Consider the following 25,342-nt stretch of genomic DNA (forward strand, 5'->3'; position numbering starts at 1 on the left):
AAGAAGGCTGTTCGTGATCATATTGGTAATTCTGAGTAAGAAAGATTATGGGTTCTAACTCAGCAGAAGATAGCTTCCTACTCTGCTTTTCTCCCAATCCTACTCTGAAACCATGTAAAATGTGCCGGAGGGAAAAATAGCTTAAAGTAATAGCAACATATTAATTCAAAGTGAGAGAAAGGCTGTCCTTCACATCTCACACCCTATAAACACTTCCCCCCATCCCCCTTTGATGTAAACAATACATATATGTGATTAAGTACATTTCTTATAAATAATAAATTCACAATATGTATGCCAAGGACATACCTTTCTTCACCTAAGAAAAGCAAATTGCCAACCTGTGTTGCTTAATGTACTTATAACACAGGTCTGCAAAAAAATTTTTTTTTAGAGAGCTGTTTTGGTTATTCCACATAATCTTTATGTTTTTTGGTGTGCTGAATCCGAAAATGACCTCCATTATGTCATAGGACATCACGTTTCTTGACAATTTAGGTCAGTGGTCCCCAACCCCCGGTCCGCGGACCGGTGCCGGGCCGTGGAGTACCTGGCACCGGGCCGCACAGCGGCCAGGGGCCATGATCGCTGCAGCGGCCGGGGGCCATGATCGCTGCAGCGGCCGGGGGACATGATCGCTGCAGCGCAAAGGCTCCTGGGCCGTGCGCAAAAGCTCCTGGGCCGTGTGCAAAGGCTCCAGGGAAGAGAGCCCCGCGCTGGTATGCACGTGATATATAAACAATTAATGTGTCGTCGCGAACAACGCCTCCCCACCCCTGCGCGCGCTCAGCGGGCCACGGTAAAATTATCAAAGGCTGACTGGTCTGCGGCGATAAAAAGGTTGGGGACCACTGATTTAGGTAACTATGTGAAATAAGGCAATACCTCAAAATAATTGGAAATAGACTTATAAAATTAAAGTTTTATTACAATATTTTCATGAAAATCCTTTTTTGAACTGAAATGAGCTCACCTACACACACTAAACTCGATTCTTCTTCCTTGTGAGGCTCCTCTTGGTGCATTTATGCTTGTGAGTAGCATCTGGAATGTCTCTCTGAAGCATCCAACAGTAGTCTGCCATCATTGTAATGCTCCATTTTCCCTGGTATCTCCTTTCCATCACTTTAATGTATTGGTGGAATCGTTCACCTTGTTTTTCACTCACAGCTCCCAAATTTTCAGGAAAGTAGTCAAGGTGGGACTGGAGGAAATGCACTTTCAAACACATCTGGCAACCTAAAGCTTGAAATGCTTTCAGCATTCTTCCGATGATCTTTTTGTAATGAGGATCTTTGTTATTGCCTAAAATTTCTGTGCAACATCTTTAAATACAATCCACCCTTCTTTTGAGGATCCGTCATGGTATTGACAAACTCTTGATCAACTATAAGCCTTCTAATGTCTGGTCCGACGAACACACCTTCCTTCAATTTCGCCTTCGACAGGCATGGAAACTTGGTGACCAAGCAATCACTTTTCTTGGAAGTGATTTTACGAATTGCTTCATCAATCCCAATTTTATGTGGAGAGGTGGTAGAAGAACTTTATGGGAAGGTACCAAAGTTTCTCGGAGGACATTTTTTTCACCGACTGTTATTACCCTCGGCTGCCAACTTTTCTTGGTTCAGTGATTTTGTCGGTCTCGACTGTCCCATAGATGCAGAAAACAAGGATATTTGGTATACCCAGCTTGTTGCCCAAGCAACATGCACAAGACCTTCAAGTCCCCACACACTTGCCAACCATGGTCTTCATATTTAAGTTTACGAAGAACCAATTCCAAGTTCTCGTAGGTTTCCTTCAAGTGTACGGAATGACCTACAAGTATGGAAGCATAAAAACCGTTGTGGAGTAAAACTGCTTTGAGACTTCTTTTTGAATCTATAGAATCTATAAAAAGATGCCATTGCTCTGAATCATATTGGATTTTAAATTGACCCATCAGACCTTTGACATCGATGCAATAAACCAACTTGTCTTCCTGGACGAAGTAAGGAACGAACTCCTTTTCACGATGTCTGAACCATGAAGATGACACTCCTGGCAACAATAAATTCCTGCTTTTCAGCCTTGATCCGAGTAACTTAGTGGCATCTTTGGGAAGATTCAAGTCTCTTACCAAATCATTCATCTCCTCCTGAGAAAACAATTTTGGTCTTGTATCATTTTCAAAGTCAGAACTTGATTCGTCATCTGGTTCAGGTATGACTTCACCTTCATTGGAGCTAGGTATCTCTTCCAAGGTAGCAGAGGGCTTGGGTACTGGTATATCTGTGCCATGGGGGATGGGACGAATTGCTAAGTGAAGATTGGGGTATGAAATGGAATGCTTCCATTTGGAATTAAACTCTTTCACATCGCATGAACAAAAGTAACAGTCATCACTATGGTTCTTTTGCTCTCGCCATACCATAGGAATCCCATAACAGAAAGATTTTTTCTTACCCTTGAACCAGTTTTGGAGGTCCTCAACACACCATTTGCACACTTTATGAGGCGCACAAACTTTATCTTGATCTCCAATTTTTAGTCCAAACTATGCAAAGTATACTTTTTTCACAAAGTCTGTAATATTCTGCTGTTGCTTCAACAGTGTATATTCACCACAGATGAAACAGAAACTGTCTGGCGAATTAATACACTTTCGCGGAGCCATAACATAATGGTTGAAGAATGACGAGCTAACATGAATTGCGATGAAACAGTGTGAACAGCCTAAGCCAAGAACCTGATGATGATTCGTGCACAAGTGTGGCATGCAGGAGAGAGCAGCTTTGTGTCTGTACACGAGATGTCACAGTGCTGACCACACACCCTGCACTGACCAGAGATGCTGCTATCTGCCCTGTGTCTCCCTCCCACTGGATTCTTCAGGAAAGATTAACCCCTTCTACCATTAGAAGCACAGACTTAAAACTTGCTTAGCTTATGTATATATTGCTGACCATCAGATTTACAGTGCTATATTTTTTTTACATAACTCGGACAAACCCTTTAAGGTTTTTTTGTCATTTTATATCTTAAATGCACTTATGTGAATTAATTAATGGTAATTTGGACTTTAAAATAGAAATGTACTTTCCTCCCTGTTTATTATCTGTAAGCAGCTTCTTTGCCAAGTCTTTTATTCTTTCCAGCCTCTCTGCCTCCTGAAATCTTAAGGGTCATGTCCATTCATAGCAATTTTAGAAATTTGCCATAGAATGTAATTACCTAATATAAAATATGAATACAGCTATGCTTTCATTTAAAAGTAGATGTACACGAACACCAAAGGTTCAAAATTGTTGGCTTTGTCAAAACAACTTCCAAGCTTTTCATGGAGCCTGTTAAATCACATAATTTGTGTGTGTGTGTGTGTGTGTGTGTGTGTTTGTACACATATAATTTTTATAAGGAATCAATATACTTCATTGAAGCACTATACTCTGGTGAATTAATTTTCTGACCTCTGAAATAATTAGGCTAGTAGTAATGGCTGAATATCTATTTGCTGGGAGTTTTGCTACCTAATGTGAATGTGGCTATCTAAAAATAAGGGACAGGACAACCTCGCTCCCTCTGTTTTCTTCAGACATGAACGAACACTTTAGAAAAAAGCATTTCAGCTCAGCATGGTTGTTCCCCACCTCCCCTCTCTTTTAAGAGGACAATTTTCCCCCTTTTCTCTCAGACAGATAAAAGATAACATCGCTTCCCTTTGCATTTGGTTTTTCAGGTGCTGTCTGTGTGGCTCTGCCAGACATTGGTCTAAAAGAATAAAGCAAAGCCTTGTTTTACATCCTGCTCTTTCTCCCTTTTTATTATGATGCATGCAACATGTTTGAAATGCATAGAACTGATAACAGAAAGGCAGATCAAAGCTGTCTGCAAGTTGATGGCCTTGCTATAAACAAGAGAGAGAATGGAGCACAGGTGTTTTCCCACATACAAGCCCCTTCTTTATGGAGTGCCTGTCTGTGAAGCGAGGCAGAACCTAAGTGGTGGCAAATGCACATTATATAAAGACTTGATGCCTAATGCAGCATTAATGAATGACAGAGAAAAAAAACATTAAGAAGACTTTGGATCAAATGTAGATAAGTCTAAAAAAGAGTGATTAAAATGAAAAACAACTGGGACTATTTAGATATTGGTCCGTGGTTCTTATTATACAAGTAGCATTCTGTAAAAGCAGACAAAATATTACAAAAACCCCCAAGGAATATTTGTGCCTTGCAATTGACAAACTGAGTTCTGGAGGCCCCTGCTTAGATCTTATCACCAACTTAAAAGGTGCCTTTAATAAGCTAACATTCTTCTTCTGAACCCAATCATTTGCAGTACATTGAGAATACTGCTGAGTTACCTTATACAGTTGTTAAAAAGGATGAGCAAATAAGTATTGCTAAGAAAATGTATATCAAATGCTCAGAACATTTGAAGACTTTATCCAAATGCTCATTTTGATCAAATCCGCTGGTGATGCTACTATTGGAGCAGTATAGATAACAACAATTTGTAATCTGGAGTATAGCATGGAAATAACAATGGCATAGTTTCTGAAATGATGAATGATCTAATGTTGGGTGGATTTTATTTATATTGTATTTCCTTAATGCAATACCCTCTGGTTGTTTATGAATAATCCTCTTGTATAATGGAACTAATTGGAGCTGTAGGCTTCCTCTTGTTGAAGATGGTAGGTGTTGACTAGACAGCTTAAGATATAAGAATAATATGCATCTCTAAAGATTTGAACATTTGTTTTGCAAGTAAAAGTTTCCCATGGATAAATTAACTGGAAACTGAGAACAGATTAGCAAACTTGTAATTACTGTCTCTATATCTGTCTGTGTTATCACAATAGGCATTGATATTGCTAGAGTCAGGCTACATCTGTTGTCAGTGTGATAGTTTCACATTTCATTTTGATACAAATCATAGTTTTTGACTGCAGTTTGGAGTATTCTAAGTCAAAAAAGCTATCCCTGAACTCCAAAATTTAAATATAAATATGAAAGAAAGGGAATACAAACTAAAGAGTAAAAAGAATTGTGAATTTAATTTTCATTCATTCAATATATTTTCATTGTCAAAATATATTTCAGATTTTTGAAACTAGATATCCACAGAGATTCAATAGAACAAACAACTACATCACTATCTATATTTCTGATCAGAGAACGTGTCTGACTGTTTCTGTGATCAAAAGAGATCAAAATAAAAAAAGAAAATAAGAATATGGTGTAAAAACATTATTTTTCTAAAAGAAAGAGCTGAATTATAAATTTCAGCAAAACGAGATATACTCAATTGCACAATATTTTGCTAAAAGCCTTCTTTTATCTCAAACGTAGTTGAAAATATTAACAGGCACAACTCTGTGAGAGGGACCTAGTGAACAATCACTTAAGATGAGCCAGCATGTGCAGTAGTAGCCAAAAAAGCTAATACAATACTTGGTTGTATAAACAGAGGCATAGTATCAAAATCACATGAAGTATTAGTACCACTTTATAAATCCTTAGTAAGACCACACTTGGAATACTGCATCCAGTTTTGGTCACCACATTACAAAAAAGATGTTGACACTTTGGAAAAAGTGCCAAGAAGAACAACTAAGATAATCAAGGCCTGGAGATTTTTAAGAAGAGACTGGACAGCCACTTGTCTGAATTGGTATAGGGTCTCCTGCTTGAGCAGAGGGTTGGACTAGAAGACCTCAAAGGTTTCTTCCAGCTCTATTCTGATTGATTGACAACTCTTTCACAATAATAACATGCTCAATAATAACATTCTCTCTAGATTTCATATATGCTAAAAGGGATATAATTCTTCCTATTAGACTTTCTCACCACATACTTCTAAAAATGATTTCCCCCCCTCTATTTATACTAATTCTATTTATTCTACCTCTGACTGTCTGCCACTAATTTAAAAACCACAACTGCACTTTGATTAAAAGCAGACTCATTCTAATTCTAATTGTTCTGTAGTAGGTTATCAGTAGTTCAAAATATATCGATCTATTAGCGGCCAAATTATGAAATGAGTAGGTTAGATGTTGCATGGGTACCCTGGTATTCATACATTAGGAAAAAAATAAAAGGTCCCTGTGCCTTAAGAAACTCCCAAGGAGCAAGTTATATCCCTTGTTATATAGATGGTAAATAGTCATTTTAGCAGTACAAGAATAAGAAGGCATCTGCAAAAGTAAAATAATAATAATAATATGGATAATGATTTTTCTAGGAACAGGCATGAGAAAGTCTACAAAAAATAGAAGATGTCTTATTTCTTTATTATTTTCTATAAATAGACTTTTTGACCTATCAGTCTGCTTATGGCTTCAGACTAGTTCCTTTTTTGCAGCTTTTATTTTGGCTGGGGTGGGGGGGAATTCTACATTGTGGAACATATATTTCACTTTTCCTCCCCAGGCTATACTGGCATAGAAAAAGTCTTGTGATGCAGTAGGTTCTTCTTGTTTAATTGGATGTGTAAGTCTTTAGCTGACAACTGTTTTATCTGTTCTCTTTCTTTTCGCTATTTGGTTTCTTCGTTTGCTTGAAGCTTTATTTTATTTTATGGTTTATTTTTTCCCCATAGCAGCTAAACCTCTTGACGGGTGCGTATATAGTAGAGATATGAATAAAGTGGTAGGACAGCGGAAGTGTGCGCGATATATCTTTAACTTTTCAATAATAATAGAGATTTTTCTATAGCAGTCGGTATTTGGGAGGTGTGTGGGTTTTTGTTTTTGAAGTGTGTGATTTGTGCAACCCTTTAAAAATAAACATAAAACTGTAACATCTTGAAGGGTGACAACTTACAGTATGCCGATCTAGACCTCTTCTCCCTCACAGTTTCTTTCTTCTTCCTTTTTAACTTGCATGAAAACAGATGCAGACATTAGTAACCCAGCAACCTAATTTGTGGGAACAAAATCTCTTTGGCTCCCTCTTGAGGTGATGTAACAGAATTGGTCTTGATAAGCAAATGTCTTTGATAAATATGGGGAAAATATCCCTGTCTCCTAGCCCATATTTCCTCCCAATACCATTCTAAAATTGAAATTTCCTGTAGAGATATAAAAATGGGGATACATCTGAAGACAACATTGTTCATAAGGCTGAATCGGACTGATAGAAGTCTCAGCAAATAAATTGTACCTTTGTGGAAAACTTCCTCTGGAGTTTTTTTTAGCCATTCCCTTTTCATCTAGTAGAAAATAAATGGCTTTCCACACCTCATCCCCAAATGGTGAGATTTCCATGGTTGGCCTGGAGGATTCTTGCACTTTATATGACTCTGAGATGGCCAAGAAGTATCAGTGAGCATCCTATCTTAAATGAGTAGGCTATTCACCTTCCAGGTAAATCATCATCATCATTGTCATCAGAACAGACCTTGGAATAGAAGTGGTATTCAGCCGGTTCGGACCGGTCGGGCGAACTGTTGGCGCTGACAATCATTTGGCCCCGCCCACCTGCCCCTGCCCTATCCTGTCCTTTATCTCCTGCTTTCTAACTCATTTCAATTGTGCGGCACAGCTGATTCCCCCCCCCCGCTCTTCTACTTACCATTGCTGACATGGAAGGTAAGCAGCTGAACTTCTAAATGCTCCATTTTTAGCGCAAGCGTTTTAGGCACACACATGCTCACCAACAGCATCCCACCCCACCACTGCCTTGGAAGTTTTCAAGTACAACCCCTGCTCAAGCAGGAGACTCTATATTTCAGACAAATGGATGTCCAGTCTCTTCTTTAAAACCTCCAGTGATGGAGCACCCACAGCCTCTGAAGGCAAGCCTTTCCACTAGTTGATTGTTCTCACTGTCAGGGAATTTCTCCTTAGTGCTAGGTTTCTTCTGTCTTTGTTTAATTTCCATCCATTGTTTCTTGTCTTGCCTTCTTGGTGCTTTGGAAAAATAAGTCCTTCTTTGTGGCAGCCCCTCAAGTTTTGGAACACTGCTGTCATGTCACCCCTTGTCCTTCTTTTCATTAGACATACCCATACTTATACTCATGAGAAAACCTGGTGATGCAGGGAGCCAAGACAGCTGTACCATGTTGGAGCGAAGAAAAAGTAACACCAGTATTTTTATTCACATAATGTAAGATGAAATATATCATCCCAACCCCTGATACACTCTGAGAATCAAAACAGAAGCTCCTTGTATAAAGAAAGACAGGTTTTGACTTAGATGTGTAGTCCTATCAGTTTCTGTTTAATGAACTATGTGAGAGGTGGTATTCAGCCAGTTCTGGAGAACTGGTAGTAGAAATTTTGAGTAGTACAGAGAAGCTGCAAACAGGCTGGCCTCGCCCCTGCTGCCTCCCAGCCTCCTAGCTGATCTTCTTTTGTTGCCCTGAACAGGAGAACCAAGCTGGAAAGGCAGGTTAATGGTGTGGGGAGGGAATGGGGATTTTGCAGTGTCCTTCCCCTGTCACTCTCACAAAGCCACACCATGCCCACAAAACCATGTCCACAAAACCAGTAGTAAAATTTTTTGAATCCCACCACTGAACTATGTACAGTAATGCCACTTGTCCATTTTCCTGATTCCTGCTATTTTGCAGGCCATGGGTCTCAGGGCCATTTATGTATAACTAGAAATAAACAACAAATGTGCCTAAAGATCAGAACTGGTGAAACTGAGTTTCAGTCTCTGCGAAGCGTAATCTGCACTTTGTAAGGAAATGAATGCTATGTTTGCTGATTCTCTCTTCAGTTTTTATATTGTGGAATCATCATCTGGATTGGAGTTAGCACAAAAGATAAATGAAAATCCCTTCCCTTCTTTTTTTCTCCAGCAAGTTGTATTTTTTTTTTTAAAAAAAATCACCTTCATATTTGAAAGAGTGTTTTCTAAGAAGCTTTCATTTCTGGCAATATCTCTCCATAGAGAATGTATGAGTTGAAAGGGACTTTTTAAACCATTTCGTCCATTTCTTTTGCTTAGCAGAGTGATCTATTATTCTAATGCAACAGCCTCTGTTGGAAAAACTCCAACAGGAGGGGTGGGTGTCCATTCATGTTCTACCCTGCAATAGCTATTAATATCAAGAATTCCTCCTAATCTTCAGCTTAAATCTCCTTTCCTTTATTTTGAACCCACAAGTCTTTTCCTGCTCTCTGTTTCAACAGAGAACACATCTGTCCTTGCACATGACAAAGTCTTTTAGAATCAGATTATGGCTCCACTTAGTTTTATTCTTTGCAAGATAAACGTGATCTAATTGTACATACGGTTCCCTTCAGGGAATCCCACATTGCAGTGGGCTTTTTAGCTGCAGCATCAGCAACTTGCTCGTGTTGAGCTGGTGGCTCACTAAGCACTCTTACATCCATCTCACACACACAACGCTTCCAAATCAAGCCTATCCAAAACCGTGCCTTGGCATTTGGTTTGCCTACCCAAATTCATAATGATATACTTGTTATAGAAGGTCATCCCTGATGGATATGGCTCATGCCTTGTCCTCTAAGGAATTAGTCAATCCTCCTAACGCAGGAGTGTCAAATTCAATTTCATTGAGGTCTGCATCAGGGCTGTGGTTGACTTCGGGCTGGGAGGGCGTGGTCGACTGGGTGGGTTTGGCCATCTTGATGCCACTTCCCAAACTACTGTCAGGTTTCCTCTTCGCATTGGGTAGACCGGCCGAAGCCACGCAGGTAGACTGGGCTGAAGCGACGCAGGCAAGCCCCTTACGTTTTCCAGGCTGACTCTGCAAGCTGGATCCGACAAAATCAGGGGCCTAAATATGGAGTCCTGTAGGGCCCCCCTCAGTATTTTCTTCCAGGACAATGCTCAACCATTTATGAACAAACTTTGTGTGAAGCTTTTCCACCAGTTGCAAATCCAATGAACTGAAGTACTCTGTAGCTCATCTTTATCCATCCAAGCGAGACTTAAAATCTTACTGAGACCTATGTATCCAGTGTTCTTTGGTTTGCCTCCTGTTCAAGGTAGATTCTTTCATATTGTTTGAATATGTACTGCTTGACTATCTGTTCTAATATTTTCTCTAATATCTTAAATATTCTATGAATATTAAAAAATCTTCTCTGTAGGTCCTTGCGTTATTCTCCCTTCATAACAGCAATCCAATCGCCTTCTAGATTCTTTTGTGTTGGATATATGAAATAAATCCTTTTTATTATATTTCAAAGTCCTCATTGTCCTCACTTGACCTTTAACTTTCCTGATTCCATATCTAAGGACTCAGATTAACCATCTATATGCCTTATTAGTTATGCTTCTGTTTTTATACATTTTTGTTGATGTTTATTGGATTAAAAGGGAACTCACTATTTAAACTATTCCAATTCTTCCTTCTCATGGAGATTTTTTTATACTTGTGTATTTAGAATCTAATTTTTCATGATTTCCGTCCCTTTTCAATTTATTTGAAGATGTTATCCCATCATTAGCTGCCCACTTCCCTGAATCAATTTAAAACAGCTTTCCTGAAATCCAAAGTATCTGACTGAGGTTCTCCCATCTTTCCTTCCTTAAATACCTTCCATTCAAACATGATGTGACCACTTTCTGTAAAGCTGCTTTGCGCTTTCAGGCCATTGGCCAATTACTCTCTGATAGTCAGAATTATGTTCTGAATAGTTGACCTCTGTATTTCTTCCCTTTTCTGAAAAAAGAGAGAAATTTCTGAAAGATGAAACTTATAACACATCAGAATCTCCCACACCTAAATGAGTTTTCCAGCAAATGTCAGGATAGTTGAAGTCTTCAATTACCATTCTGATTCCCCTTTTCTATTTCTTTGGAACAAGTAGAAGATACTACTAGAAGGCACTTGTGTTTTCCTCTTTTCTTAACTCCCATTCCGCAAGTCTTCTGTAATAGCTATCACGGGTCATATTTGCTTTTCTGTATGAAGCTTTCGAGTTCGTCCTGTTTTCTACCTTATACTGTGCATTAAAAAGCAAATTTAACTCATCGTTTTCTTTGCACAGTCTGATTTGCAGTTTTGCAAGTGTATTTCGGAGTTAAAAACAACAACAACCTAAGGAGCTGTTTCCGTCAATTTTAGAATAAAAAACTTTAGAATAAAAAAAATATGAACAGAGGACTGGCTACATGCTCCATGTTTAACCTAATGTGTAACTGGACACTGGGTGGTGCTGTGTTAATCATGTCATGGATCCTCCCCCTTGGACCCCTCTCCGGATGCGAGTTTGGAGGAGGAGGCTGAAAGGAAAGAGCGGAGCTGAGTTATGACCTTGGTTCGGGGTTGGAGAGTGCTAGCCTGATGAAGCAGCCTCATCTTGGTCAGGCGGAGGTTGAGTGAGATTAACCACAGCTGCAGCAAGTTGGCCAGGAGGCTCCAATCAAAGACCAAGAGCATCTGCCACCTGTTAACAATGAGGAGGAGGTGGAGTCTACACCAACTCCTGATCCAAGGCCGTGTAGAGTAGAGTGGAGGCAGGCACAAAGCTGGTCAGCTAGACTACTTGCAAGAAGGTGCCTTCTTGAAGGGCTGCACCAGTGTTGCCTATTTAATCCCGCCCCAAGGACTTGAGTGTTGCTGGAGCAACGTGCCCAGTTCCATGCCTTGTGTTCTCATGCCATGTATCCTAAACCATTTGACTTGTGGACTGCTTTCCAGGACTTTGTGTATGCCCGTTGGACTCGGTTAACCAGTGACTCTTGCCATGCAGACTTCAGAATTTGAACCTGTGCATTGAGAGTGCTTTCTGAGTACCTGTTTTGTGTGTGTGTGTGTGTGTGTGTGTGTGTGTGTGTGTGGTGTTGAATAAACATTTGTAGAAATCTTGCTGTATGTGTGTGTTGTGTGTGTGTGTGTGTGTGTGTGTGTGTGTGTGTGTGAGGAGAGCGGGGCAGCATACACCACTGGTTACTCTTGCCAGCACCATGCAATTGTTGGTTGATGAAATGGGGAAGATGATGAAATGCGTTCTGTAGAGGAAAGCAATGTGGCACTCGATAACTAATACTATATAATGAAGAAATGAAGACAAATAAAATGGTGTTTTACTTGAGGAGTGATAGAATCAAATACTCTCTTCCAACTGCCTAAACTCCCTAAAAATTGGATATATTCCTTAAAACCTATACACCATGTCCTTTTGAGCACAGTTTACAAATCCCTTTGAAGCGATCTGAATAAGAATTTGAAAGGAAACCAAATTACTTTGAATTATAGGGAAAAAAATACTTGTGGTGTTTACCTGTGATAAGGTTGTACTTAGTAATCTCTAAAAGCCAAAGCTATCTGTCCTCCATCTGAGTGCTCCAGTGCATCCTCCCAGTTGTTTCCGTGTCTCAACATCTTTTATCTACCAATTAAGGCTGGGTGAAATATACTGTAAATATGCTGGTGGGGAAAAAAACCCAGAGCAAAGTGTTTGAGGTAAGAGCTGTTGCTGGAGATGAAAGGAAGTAGTAGCCTGCTTTATACTTCACTTTTTCTTCATACATCTTTTCTTGATTGCAGATTGGCTCAGTAGAGGCATCTTCACACAAAAGATGTTTTGCTCAATCTCCCTTGCCTATTTTAAAATTCATTTGCATTTTTTTGATAGGATTTCTGTTTGCAATTTTTTTTCAACCTCTTTCTTGAAGGTTACTGATGGCAGAAGAAATTGCTACAATTAACCCAGTGGAGGGGTTTCACATTTTTTTACTACCGGTTCTGTGGGCGTGGTTGTGTGGGTGTGGCATGGCTTGGTGGGCGTGGCAGGTAAAGGATACTGCAAAATCCTCATTCCCTCCCAATCAGCTGGGACTCGGGAGACAGAGAATAGATGGGGGGTGGGAGCAATCAGAGGTGCTATGAACTACTCAAAATTTCCACTACCGGTTCTCCAGAACTGGTCAGAACCTGCCGGATACCACCTCTGAATTAACCTCATTAAAGGTGGTCAGGTAGACCTGTCATCAAACATCCACTTCCTTGTATATTTTGAAATAAATATAGCACATGTTATTCAGGTTTTTGTCAAGAACTTTGTGCCTTTGAAATGGTTAACTTTATCCCTCTGATAAAGTGAGAGATTACAGTTGGAAGGGGGAAGTTACATAGAAGCTACATGTATTCTTGTAAGAATTTGGATTATGTGCCACGTAGACTACTTGTTTATTCAGTAGTGTTCGTTGTGTGATTGACATTAAAGTGAACTATGCTAAACCCTGTTGGTAGACCTTTATTTATAAGATCTAAAGAAGCAGCACAATGGTTGAGGTCACTTCTTAGACTAAGTCCTGTGTATAAATCTATGATTGCTTGAATATATTACAGTTAACAGGGTTCTCACAACAAAAAGAAACAAATCACATCTTGCTTTAGTGTGGCATGGGAACTTTACAATTGTGGCTGTAATGAGGACGTAGCAAAAATGTTAATTAATATTTTATTTAGCTTTCCTGGAATAGGGAGAATAGGGACTCTGTTGTCTATCTCTCCAGCTCCAGTTCCAGCTCCAACTCCAATTGCTTCCAGAAATTGATATACAACTCACATAAACCAAAAGAAAAATCAGGAATTGAAATTGCTTTTCTTAAGATCAAACTAGATTCTTTACTACATTATAAAAGTAGTGATCAGGAAACTTCTGATGAATACCTGTGTTTCCCTGACTGGGTCTTATTTTCTTGTGGGCTCCAAAATAAACACTAGGGCTTATTTTCAGAGGGTGTCTTATTTTTTTCCCATGTTCAGGGAACCCACTTTTTCTGATTGGTGGGCAGGCTGCGTGATGAGCTAGTGCTGCCGCCATGAGGCAGAGGGTGGTGGAGGTGCCCAATGCGCCCCAGCTTACCTCAGGGCCCTTGCAACCATGCCATCCATTTCCCAACAACTGCCTCACCTCACGACCATGACACCACTCAGCCTCCTGCTCTTTTGTGGCCACAAGCAAGCAGAAGAAGTGGGCCAGCAGCCACGTGGACTCCTGATGTACATGGCTGCTGGTTCTGCTGCCATGAAGCAGAGGTTAGGGCATGAATGGCCTAGCTGTGGGGGTCCTGAGGTAGGCCGATGCAAGGCACATGGGGCAGCTCCACCACCACCCCGACTCACCTTGTGCCTGTGATACCATGAGTAACCAGATGGGCAGGCAGCTGGCTGCGCAGGCTCTTAAGTAGGTCTTATTTTGGAGATAGGGTTTATATTAGGTGCACACGTAAAACATGCTAGAGCAGTGGTTCTCAACCTGTGGGTCAGGACCCCTTTGGGGGTCGAACGACCCTTTCACAGGGGTTGCCTAAGGCCATCGGAAAACAGATATTTTTGAAAAAATACAGAAAACATAAAATAATTTTATGGTTGGGGGTCACCACAACATGAGGAACTGTATTAAAGGGTCGTGGCATTAGGAAGGTTGAGACCCACTGTGCTAGAGCTTATTTCCGATGTAGGTCTTATTTTTGGGGAAATGGTATTAAGCAAATCCTTTTAAAATTTAAACATAATACAAACAAACATAACATAAGTGTATCTTGTGACTTCCTTCCATACTTAGTGTTGCTATTTCCCGGAAGTCCATATATCTACTTGCCTGCTTACTTTAGTCACTAATGGAATCTTCCTCTTCTGTTCATTTGTAATTGAATACAGGTATTACATTGGTCGTCGAATGTACATAGTGATATCTGAACCAGATATGATCAAATGTATCTTAGAGGATGATTTCAGAAACTTCAGGAACAGAATGGTAAGTCAGCAGATTGAAACTATGGTTCCTTCTCTTTGATTCTCTGTTTCATGTCCTAATATTTCCTTCAGTGATCCTATTCTGAACGTCTCCTATGAAGAGATATAAAGAGTACCGTAGGTCTTTTCAGTAGTGGCCCCGTTTTCAATAATACCTTTCCCAAATATTTGCCTGCAATTTACTTTGTTCTCTGTTAAGTATAAAACTAATACACCTCCATGTTCTCAGGCCTTATCATGATAATTTTACATTTATACTATAGTATGGAGTTTTTTTGACACATTTTTATGCTTCTAAGCAATTGATGTATTAAAATAGCTGTGTTGTCCTTAATTAAAATATTTAATTGTGACTATAAAATGTTAGCAATAGCAATAGCAGTTAGACTTATATACCGCTTCATAGGGCTTTCAGCCCTCTCTAAGCGGTTTACAGAGTCAGCATATTGCCCCCAACAACAATCCGGGTCCTCATTTTACCCACCTCGGAAGGATGGGTCAACCCTGAGGCGGTGAGATTTGAACAGCTGAACTGCAGAACTGCAGTCAGCTGAAGTAGCCTGCAGTGCTGCATTTAACCACTGCGCCACCTCGGCTCTTTAAAAACCACACTAAGAAACCTTTTGTTTTGGAGGAAAACAGGTGAGATGGGTGGCAAATAAAGTCAAGTAAATAAATAAATTTAAATTAAGGGGAAAAACCAAGCAAATAAAATAGTAAGAATTCTACAAGGACTATTTGACTGTTTTGTTGTTTTTAGTATTTCACTGATTCTTCAGTGTACGATGTAAATTTCTCTAAAGAGGGACAAACTTCTCTCCAGTACTTTCCCATATTTCTTATAAATGTTTTAAATAAATGAACAAAAAGGGATGGGACTAGGTTATGGCTAAGAGTTTCAGCAATAAGTCCCTTGCTCAAATTTTTCCATCAGCACTTTAATTGGTTCAGTATCGTACAAGGTAAGGAGATAATCATGTAAAGCAGTGTGTAATATTTTTTTAAAAAAATAATTTGTAATTATAAATATTTTTAAATTAAGTAATTATTTAAAATGAAAGGTTTGGAATAAAGGGATGATTGAAAGGGAAAGAATAACAGGGATTTAATTGTTTGTTTCTATTAGAATTGCAGATTGAATTGAGAATTCAAGTTATTTATTTGCTTGCTTGCTACACTTTATATGCTTCTCAATCCAAACAAGGATTTGCATAGTTGCTGTTTACACTTGGGGAAGTTAATTACACATTACTTCAATTGAAGTTTCCCTTCCCATACCCATTGGGGGGAAAAAACAACATACAAGTTGATTTGGCTTATTAGGCCCATGCTATGAGAAGAAAATGAATTGGATTGTCTCACATTCTTTTATCCAAATTACCTATAGTCACAGGCCCTTTGTTTTCAAAAGCCATTTACTTAGTAGTAGCTAGTTGCTTGTGTAGAATTTCATAAACCTTTTCCTAAGAGGTAGATATTCAACAGAGATTCTCAGTCATCCAGGTCATGGTTGTCCCAAAGATCCTTTTTCAGGAGCTGGGGAAACTTCTTGGATGAGAAGTGAAACATCTTCAAAGAAAAACCAGTTGCCTCTTGAAAAAGCACCTCTGGGGTCTGAGAGTATGGTAGCTTATGAAAAAGAAATGGAAGGATCTCTCTACATAAACAATGTATATAAAATATGAACAGTGTTTCTCCACAATGTTTTGGAATTTAACAGTTAACTTGTAGGATTCTTGAAAGAATACAGAAAAAGACAACAATTCATGCATGCCACACTCCACCCTTAAGAATGTCTTCAAAACTTCTTTGACAGACTTTATTAAACAAATTATTTGTCAACAAACTGAATGAGAACTGGTAGAAAAGAGACAGAACATTATTTCCCTGTCCAGGAGCAAAATATGCCACTATCTTTTAATTCTGCTTATTTTTATTATCTTCAGTTTGAGATGAGAGTACAGATCTCCACTGTCTATTTTATAGCAGAGGTGGGCAACTTTGGATAACAAGAGGTTATAATTGATGATGTAGTGTTACAATGTTGTGATATTGTGACATATATACATTTACATTTCAGGCAGATTGCACATTGGGGAGGGATTGCATAGTGGCTATTAAATCTATGCAAAATCTTACACCATTCTTGCCTTAATTTTTATTTTAGTGGCAGAATTTGGATACGATGATGATGGGCTTGAAGGCTACATATGACCGGTTCTTGCATATTTCTGCTTTAATAAAATAACTTTTGGAAGCTTATACCTATATAGCCAATTTCTTCATGAATTTACCTCATATTTCCAGCTCTTAAATTCTGTATTCAAGACTGATGAAATAAATACCTGGAGACTTAAAAGGACCACTCATGCCTTAGGCTAAAATTCCATCTCTGGCCAGTTAATAATCTCTTCATGATCCTGTCTCGTTCCCAGACTTAGCACACTTTGATGGTGTCAACCTAGACAGCTTTAGCTTCAGTCATTTTCTCACTTCTGGCTACTGAATTTAATTAATATATATATAATTAACTTTGACTCTTGTCCTTTCCCAAGAATATAGGATGTGTGCAATATTTAAAGGCATCCCAAAGTGCGTACAAGGTGCACAAATACATCTGTTTTAAATGATTTGTATAGGTTTTTGTAATGAAACTTCACCCAGATTCAACTTGCAATCCTAACTACTTCAAATAAGAAATGCAAAATAAAATTTTAAAGAGACAGGAGGGGGAAAAAAACTCCCTTGTTCGACTTTGAATGCACTGAAAAAAGCCACTGCTCAATTGTCAATCAAAAGCTTTGTGAGATGGCAATCCAAGGCAAGGACATAGGAGGAGCAAGTGACAACTCTTCTTTTCTTCCTCCTCCTCCTCCTCCTCCTCCTCCTCCTCCTCCTCCCCCCTCCTCCTCCTCCTCCCCCCTCCTCCTCCTCACCATCTAATATAATTGTTTAATCAAGAGGAAATCAGACATTAATAAATTAATAGGGAAACAGATACCCTTCAAGGTGAGATTCACCCTCTACCCTCTTGGCCATTCAAAAAAAACCTCAAAATCTGATTCTGCCATTTGGTCTGGGGACATGATGGAGGTTTACCACCATGCTGGAGGTGGTTAGTGGACTGGGAAGGAGAGTCTCCCCCCCCCCCACAGCCCGTATCTCCACCCCATTATATTTTGGGTTTTATTTAATGTCTGTTTACTTTAATATTTAAGGTTTTAATATTTTGTACTTATCTTTACAATGCAAATCTAAGTACAAAATGTAAGTACACAAAATTGTCTGCTACAACATCCTACCTGTCAATGACTACTTCAGCTTCAGCCGCAATAATACAAGGCAAACTCAAGGTAAACCGCTCCAAACTCAATTGCAGAAAATATAACTTCAGCAACAGAGTGGTCAGTGCCTGGAATGCATTACCTGACTCTCTTGTTACATTCTCAAACTGCCATAACTTTAACCTTCAACTGTCTACCGTGGACCTCACCCCATTCCTAAGAGGTGCGTAAAGGGGCCTTGCATAAGCGCACTAGCGTGCCTACCATCCCTCTCCTACTGTCCCCATTTATTCGTACCCATTTCCTGTGTCCATGTCCATGTTTATACTTATGCCTGTTATCTCGTACATGTTTGAAAAACTAAATAAAATAAATAAATAAATGATGTAAGCCACCCAGAGTCATTTAACAATGAGATGGTTAGCATATATATTGAATAAATAATAATAAACAAATCATTGCCTGTAGGGGAAAAAAATCCTTTTTAAGTTCTGTAGGTGCCAGCCCTTTGAGATAAGCCAAGTCAGGAAATAGACATGCACAAGAAATATTTTTGTGATAAAGGCTATAATAATAGACTCTTGAAAGCCCATTGAATATTTACTATTTTTGGGTTCCCATCTCTCTTTCTTTTAAAAAAAAAGTATCGCTGCTTCCTTTGTATAATCTCCAATTCTCAATAGGACGTCATATAATTGTTTGATTTTAGTAGCCTTGCATTTTTACTTATGGTCACTTACTTTTAAAATGTCCAATATAATGTGCTTCTTCCTATTTTTTTCAATTGTAGGGTTTCCCTGGTTTATGCTTTTCATATTCTATGTTCTAATGGCATTTATTGTTTAAAACAAGAAGTCCTTTTTCAGTAATGGCACAATCAGTAAGTAAAGAAGTGTTTAGACTTCCTTATAGATTTGGTCAAGTCATCATCTTCAGACTTCCTTAGGAAAGCTTAGCATTCTTCTCCAGTAAAACAAGACATACGTTTGACCAGGGAATCTATTTGTCTAGCACCAAAACAAATATTTTAACAGATTTGACAGATTAACAGAGTTGGAAGGGACCTTATGGGTCATCTAGTCCAACCTCCCCACTCAAGCAGGAGACCCTACACTATTTCTGACAAATGGCAGTCCAATCTCTTCTTGAAAGCCTCCAGTGATGTACTTCCCACAACTTCCAAAGGCAACTTCTCTTCTATTGGTTGATTGTTCTCACTGTCAGAAAGTTCCTCCTTATTTCTAGGATGAATCTCTCCTTGGTTTCCATACATTATTCCTCTGGCCTTCAGGTGCTTTGGGAAATAGCTTGACCCCCACCTCTCTATGGCAGCCCCTCAAATATTGGAACACTGCTATCATGTCTCCCCTGATCCTTCTCTTCTCTAGACCAGCTGTGCCTAGTTCCTGTAACCATTCTTCATATGTTTTAGTCTCCAGTCCCCTAATCATACTGGTTGCTCTTCTCTGCGCTCTTTCTAGAATCTCAACATCTTTTTAATAGTACTGCATCCAAAACTGGATGCAGTACTCTATGTGTGGCCTTATTAGGGCTGTGGCCATATCCATATATTTTAACACAGCAGTCACTAAACTTTCTGGTTCCATGACCACTAACAGTGGCAGCAGGTGGAGATTGGTGGGTGGTGGGATGGCTTTGCATGCTCTGCTCAACCTAGATCCCACCCATGTAGGAATGAAGCTTCGTGCGCTCACCCACTGCTTGCATGACCCAGTTCCCAACAGGCCGTGGATCAGTAGCGGTGTGCGAGCCAGGGGTTGGGACCCCTGCTTTAACATCAATAAAGAAAGAGTTTGCCATCACCTTTTCCTGATATGAATCCAAAATTCCTTATACAGAAGTTGGGTTGGTTTTGCTTATGTCCAGAGAACCCCACCTACCTTCAGCTCCCAATTTTCAGTTTCAGGCCTCCATTGTCCAGTTTAGCCCCAACAATCATATTACAAGAAGCCAAAATTGTTTTCAGCCTCCATAAGGTCAAAGTGACAATCCCTTTGAAGAGTCTGTTTTATATAAAATACAATCATATGTAAGTCTTAGTCTGCGAACATAATCGTATTTCAAGCAAAGGCAATGAGACAGAATCCTTCAACCCGGTACATAGAAATCATTCTGTGTAGCTTTCACAAATGTAAAGCTCAGTAAACTGTTTAGGTAAGAAGTACTATATTTTGAATATCAGGCCAATAATCCCTCTCCAATTCTTTTATTCAGAGCCTGTGTTCAGTCTACTCTGCAAAAATGAAACTGCTCTCTAGCATTGTTCTTTCCTGTCCCCTTTCTGATGAAACAGAGAAAATAAAACATTAAGCTTTTGGCGTAAATGCTGACCACAATGCTATGATAATGCAGATCATTCTTGAAATAAAATATTCTTAGGATTGTTTTTTCCCCCTCTCAAATTAGCATGAATATAGAATCCATGACATTTAAAAAAAAATCTCATTCTTATTCTCTGTCCTCCTACAGGGAACTTGGCATGGGTGGGACATATCTATTTCAAAAGTTAATTTGAACATTAGAACATTAGAATGAACATATTTCAAGTAACAGACAACTTTTCTTTATTTGAAGAGATTGTTTGAAGGGCTGCCCAGTTTGAGTCCTTTTATATTTTTTGATAATCTATAAGTGTCCAGTTTTGCTTTTGAGATAAATTTAAAGGCATGTCATTCTGGTTTAAGTCCACAGCATATTTGAAAACTATGTTGGAGCTGGCTATAGATCTGTCATTTTTCTAATACACACATTTTTTCATCTGATAATTGTTCCTTTAATGGAATTCATTGAAATTATTCCCTTGTCTAACTGATTTGACCTTATGAACCTAGTACAATGGCTTAAAGAAACTATAACAAAAGTCACTATCAGTTGTGATGTTTTACATATATATATATATATATATATATATATATATATATATATATATATATATATATATATATATATATATATATATATATATATATATGTGCAAAGAAATTTGACAGGCAAGTTCCATAAGAGTTCTTTTCCATGCAAGTGATGATCTAAAGGGAATTTTTTGTTGTTGTACATGCAGTTGAAGAGTCATGTAACATTACATGACCAGCCTATGGTCCTCTCTAGTTCTAGTCAATCCTACAAAACTAGCATAAGTAGATTTCTAGGTGCCTTCTTGAAGTTGGGTGTGGATGAGAAGGCCTGATGGAAGGAAGTATGCAGTGGGTACCCCAAGGCTTTGTTTTAGGCCAATACTCTTCAACACAATTTAAGCAGGTCTTTATCAGGTTGATTCATTTCTACTGTTCTGCTGTTATTTTTTACCAATTAGTTTCAGAAATCTGTTTTTTGACTGCTTGTTTTACATGCTATCCTGCATGTTGTTATATTTTTACGTTATTTACTTTATATGTATTATTTATTTTTGTTTATTAAATATATATCCTACATATCTTGCTATCACAAAAAATTACCAACAAAGCTTGAGGAACCAAAAATGCAAAAGTCCATTTTGAGATAAATGAATAATTCTGAGGTCAGCACAATGCAATGCTGACAATAAATTAAAACAATTTTTTGTTGATATCTCAAGAAACTTTTATTAACTGGGCACAACTGCCAGAAATGTAGAGACATTTAGACACATGGGAGAGAGTAATACTACTTAATTGACATTAGCAAACCTTGATGTAAAACAGCAAACTAGAAACTTTGATATGAAATTGTGATAGAAATGAATAATTGAAACATTAAGCATTAATACTCACAAATTAAGTGAAATATACAGGCAGTTAGGATGTCTGAGTGGATTAAGGGAAGGATTTGGGCTACAGGTATCTAAAAGAAGCAGGGATTTAAGGTGTTAGATACCAGAATAGGGACATGGTGGCTCAGTGGCTAAGACACTGAGGTTGTTGATTAGAAAGGTCGGCAGTTCAGCAGTTCGAATCTCTAGCCCCATGTAACAGAGTGAGCGCCCGGTACTTGCAACCTAGAAATTTGAAAGCATGTAAAAATGCAAGTAGAAAAACAGGTGGTAAGGTAACAGCGTTCCGTGCACCTTCGGCATTTAGCCATGACCAGAGAGATGTCATTGGACAGTACTGGCTCTTCGGCTTTGAAAAGGAGATGAGCACTGCTCTCTATAGTTGGGAATGGCTAGCACATATGTGTTACCTTTATACCAGAATGGAATTATAAAAACTTTCAGTGTAGAAAATTTCCCAGGCATGTAACACAAAGATCCATATTATTAAAAATATTTTTAACAGATGTTAATAAAAAATATCAGAGAACCTTGCTAAAAGTTTTCCGTTTGTTAAAGTGCCTATAATCAGTTCTCAGCCTTTGTTCATGGGAAAAAAGGATTTAAATGTAGGCTCACCCTAATATCTTGCATAGTTCCAAAGCGAATATCAACTCATTTTTAAAATTAGAGGATTGAAATTATTCAATAGTTACATAATACTAAAAAGAAGTATTACTAGTATTTTACTAATTCATTTGAATTAATATGTAACCCATCTTTTCATTAAGGGATTGACAAGGCTGCTAATAAAAAAATGTAGTTAAGATATTAATTTTATGAAATTGGGAATACTAAAAGCATTTTGTCTAAGTGTAGTTTCAGGGTATCTTGTCACTCATGTTCTGTTTGGGATGTTAGCGTAAAAATGTGAATCTATATATGCTAGACAAATTTATTCTTTTTTTAAATGTTTCAATTGATTTCAAGACTCATTAGTAGAAATTCATGTCATTTAAAAATGTCAACATATTGAAAACTATTTCTTAGCAATATGAATAAGCACTTTGGCATTCATATCTCCTCAGATTTTGGGATGGAATTTACCAGTATAAATAAACGAATTAGGAAAAAATATACTCATTTAAAAAATGTACAAAATCCACCATCTTGGAAAAAATTGCATCTTTGGCAAAATGTTACGCAAACTTAAGTAAAAATTGACACTTTTATCCCTTGTTAAAACAGGCCAGAGAAATTTTCCGTATAGACCTGCTTTGTTTTGCATCTTTAAACTAATAAGAAAGGATTTGTAAATATCCCTATGGAGGGAATTTCACAGGTTTGATGCCATTACAGACCAGCAAAATCCATTATTTTATGAATTAAATTCTGTTTGAGTACTGTGGTGTTAATTAGCCAACCTAGAATTAAGGAGCAATTTCCTGACAGAACAATTAATTAGTGGGACAATTTTCTTCAGAAATTGTGGTGCTCCACAATTAAGAAGACATTGGACAACCATTTGTCTGAAATGTTATAGGGCCATGATGGCGGCACGCATGCCGGAAGTAGAATGCAGAGCCATCTCTCCGGGCACGCCAATCGTTGCCTGTTGCTCTTCCAGGTTCCGGAGCGCATGTGCGCACTGGCTAGCTGGACTTTGTTCATGCAGGAACTCTGGAAACCAAAAGACCAGATGACCGGCATGCTTGTGCACACCGGAAATCGGAAGCTCAACTTCCCGCTGCGCGCATGCATGTTGGACTGGAAGACCTTCAAGATGCCTTCCAAACTTCAATTTTGTTATTATTACTTCCCTTCTTCTGCAGTTCTTTGGAGCAGCTGCCTGGTTCTGCTGGTCTGTGACACAGTTGGTCTTCAATTTGTACACTTGAGTGATCACACTCAAAAAAGCTGGCAGAGCCAGGATAAAGAAATAGGTAATATTAGAATTTAAAAAAATGATTTTATGTAATACTGCCGTGTTTTCCTGAAAATAAGACCTTCCTGGATAATAAGCCCAATTGGGCTTTTGAGCGCATGTGCTAAAATAAACTTTCCCCTGAAAATAAGCCCTCCCCCAAAATATTGCAACACAGCAGCAGCCATGAGGCACCCATGCTCACTGCCTCCTGCACCTCAAAAATAATAAGACCTCCCCGAAAATAAGGCCAAACGCTTATTTCAGGGGTCAAAAGAAAATAAGACAGGCTCTTATTTTCGGGGAAACATGGTAGCTCCGTGATGAAACTATGTGATCGGGCTATACAGGAGAAATTTGATTCACAATCCGTTGGCTCAGTGGTGGTCGGTGATTGAAACACATAAGGGAATATCTCTCTCGCCGCCTTGAGTTTGGAAGCAGTTCCATAGGTGGAAGGCATAGACATTTTGATGAGGTACTGACATTTTAAATATTTACTTTTGTCCCACCTGTGCTTTCATTTTCTGCTTTCCAACAGGTTGATCATTTTTCTCTTCATTTGTTTTGCTCAGAACCAAAACAGCAAACCTAAAAGTAGATTTGGGGACAATCTGCTAAATCAATCTGCTGAGGAAGAGATTCAGGTTTTAAATTTTAGTCTCCTGTGTCTTTGTGGGCAACAGGCTTTTAGATTGCATCTTTGTATTTAGCTTTAGATTTGCTAGATCTTTAAGCAAATTTCCTTTGAACGTTTTTCAGAAAAGTGTTTTAGGCTTTCCTCCCAGTTTTTTAATTACGATTTTTTGGAGGGCTAGATTAATTATGTGTGCAGTATTTTGCACAGGACTGGAAGGAAGCTAAGTATCCAGACAACAGTGAGATTTCCTGTGGGTGTGCCCATATTATAAAGACAACTAAATACAACAAACAGTGTGTTAATTTCCTGTAGAACTAAATATATTCCATTTTTAATCCACTTTATTACTAGGGAGGCAGTCCTCAATTTATGACCGCAATTGAACCCAAAATTTATGTTGCTAAGTGAGATATTTATGTTGCTAAGTGTGATATGTAGTTTTGCCCCATTATACAACTATTCTATCCACCTTTAAGTGAACCATTACAGTTGTTAAATTAGTTTATTTAAATGAATATGGCTTCCCCATTGAGTTTGCTTGTCAGAGGTTCGCAAAAATTGATCATGTGACCTGTGTTAAATAGGAATCAGTTTTCAAGTAAACCACATGACCATGGGAATCAGGGGTGGGTTTCTTGCCCCGTTCCAACTGGTTCGGTTGGAATGGGGCCGGCGGCGTCCTCGTGCATGCGCGCAGTGCACGCATGCGTACTAGCGCCTGTGCGATGCTCCAGCTGCTCCTGGAGGATCGTGCAGGCGCTGTATGCGTTCTGTGCATGCGTGGAAGCGCAGAACTCGTCAAAACCGGGTAAGAAATGCGGGTGGGCGGGTGGATCCTTTGGCGTTCCCGGAAGTTACTTACTTCCGGGTTCACCGACCAACCGGTTCGCAGGGACTGCTGCGAACCGCCTGAAACCCACCCCTGATGGGAATGCTGCAAAGGTCGTAAGTGTGAAAAATGATCATAAAGTCACTCTTTGCAGTGCTGTTGTAACTTTGAACAGTCACTAAGCAAACTGTTGTAAGGTGAGGACTACCTGTAATGGCCTAATCTTTTTCTC

The 25,342-nt window shown here is 38.8% G+C and overlaps 1 protein-coding gene across 1 annotated transcript in view; it reads left to right on the forward strand.

The window, feature by feature from the left end:
• Window positions 1-25,342, forward strand: part of TBXAS1 (thromboxane A synthase 1) — a 287,914-nt gene that overhangs the window by 128,762 nt on the left and 133,810 nt on the right. Inside the window, exon 5 of the mRNA XM_032220502.1 lies at window positions 14,590-14,686. Coding sequence (XP_032076393.1) covers window positions 14,590-14,686 — 97 coding nt within the window. The remainder of the gene's footprint in view (window positions 1-14,589; window positions 14,687-25,342) is intronic.

Source organism: Thamnophis elegans, chromosome 7 (genome assembly GCF_009769535.1).
Source record: "Thamnophis elegans isolate rThaEle1 chromosome 7, rThaEle1.pri, whole genome shotgun sequence".
Classification (NCBI taxonomy): Eukaryota; Metazoa; Chordata; class Lepidosauria; order Squamata; family Colubridae; genus Thamnophis; species Thamnophis elegans.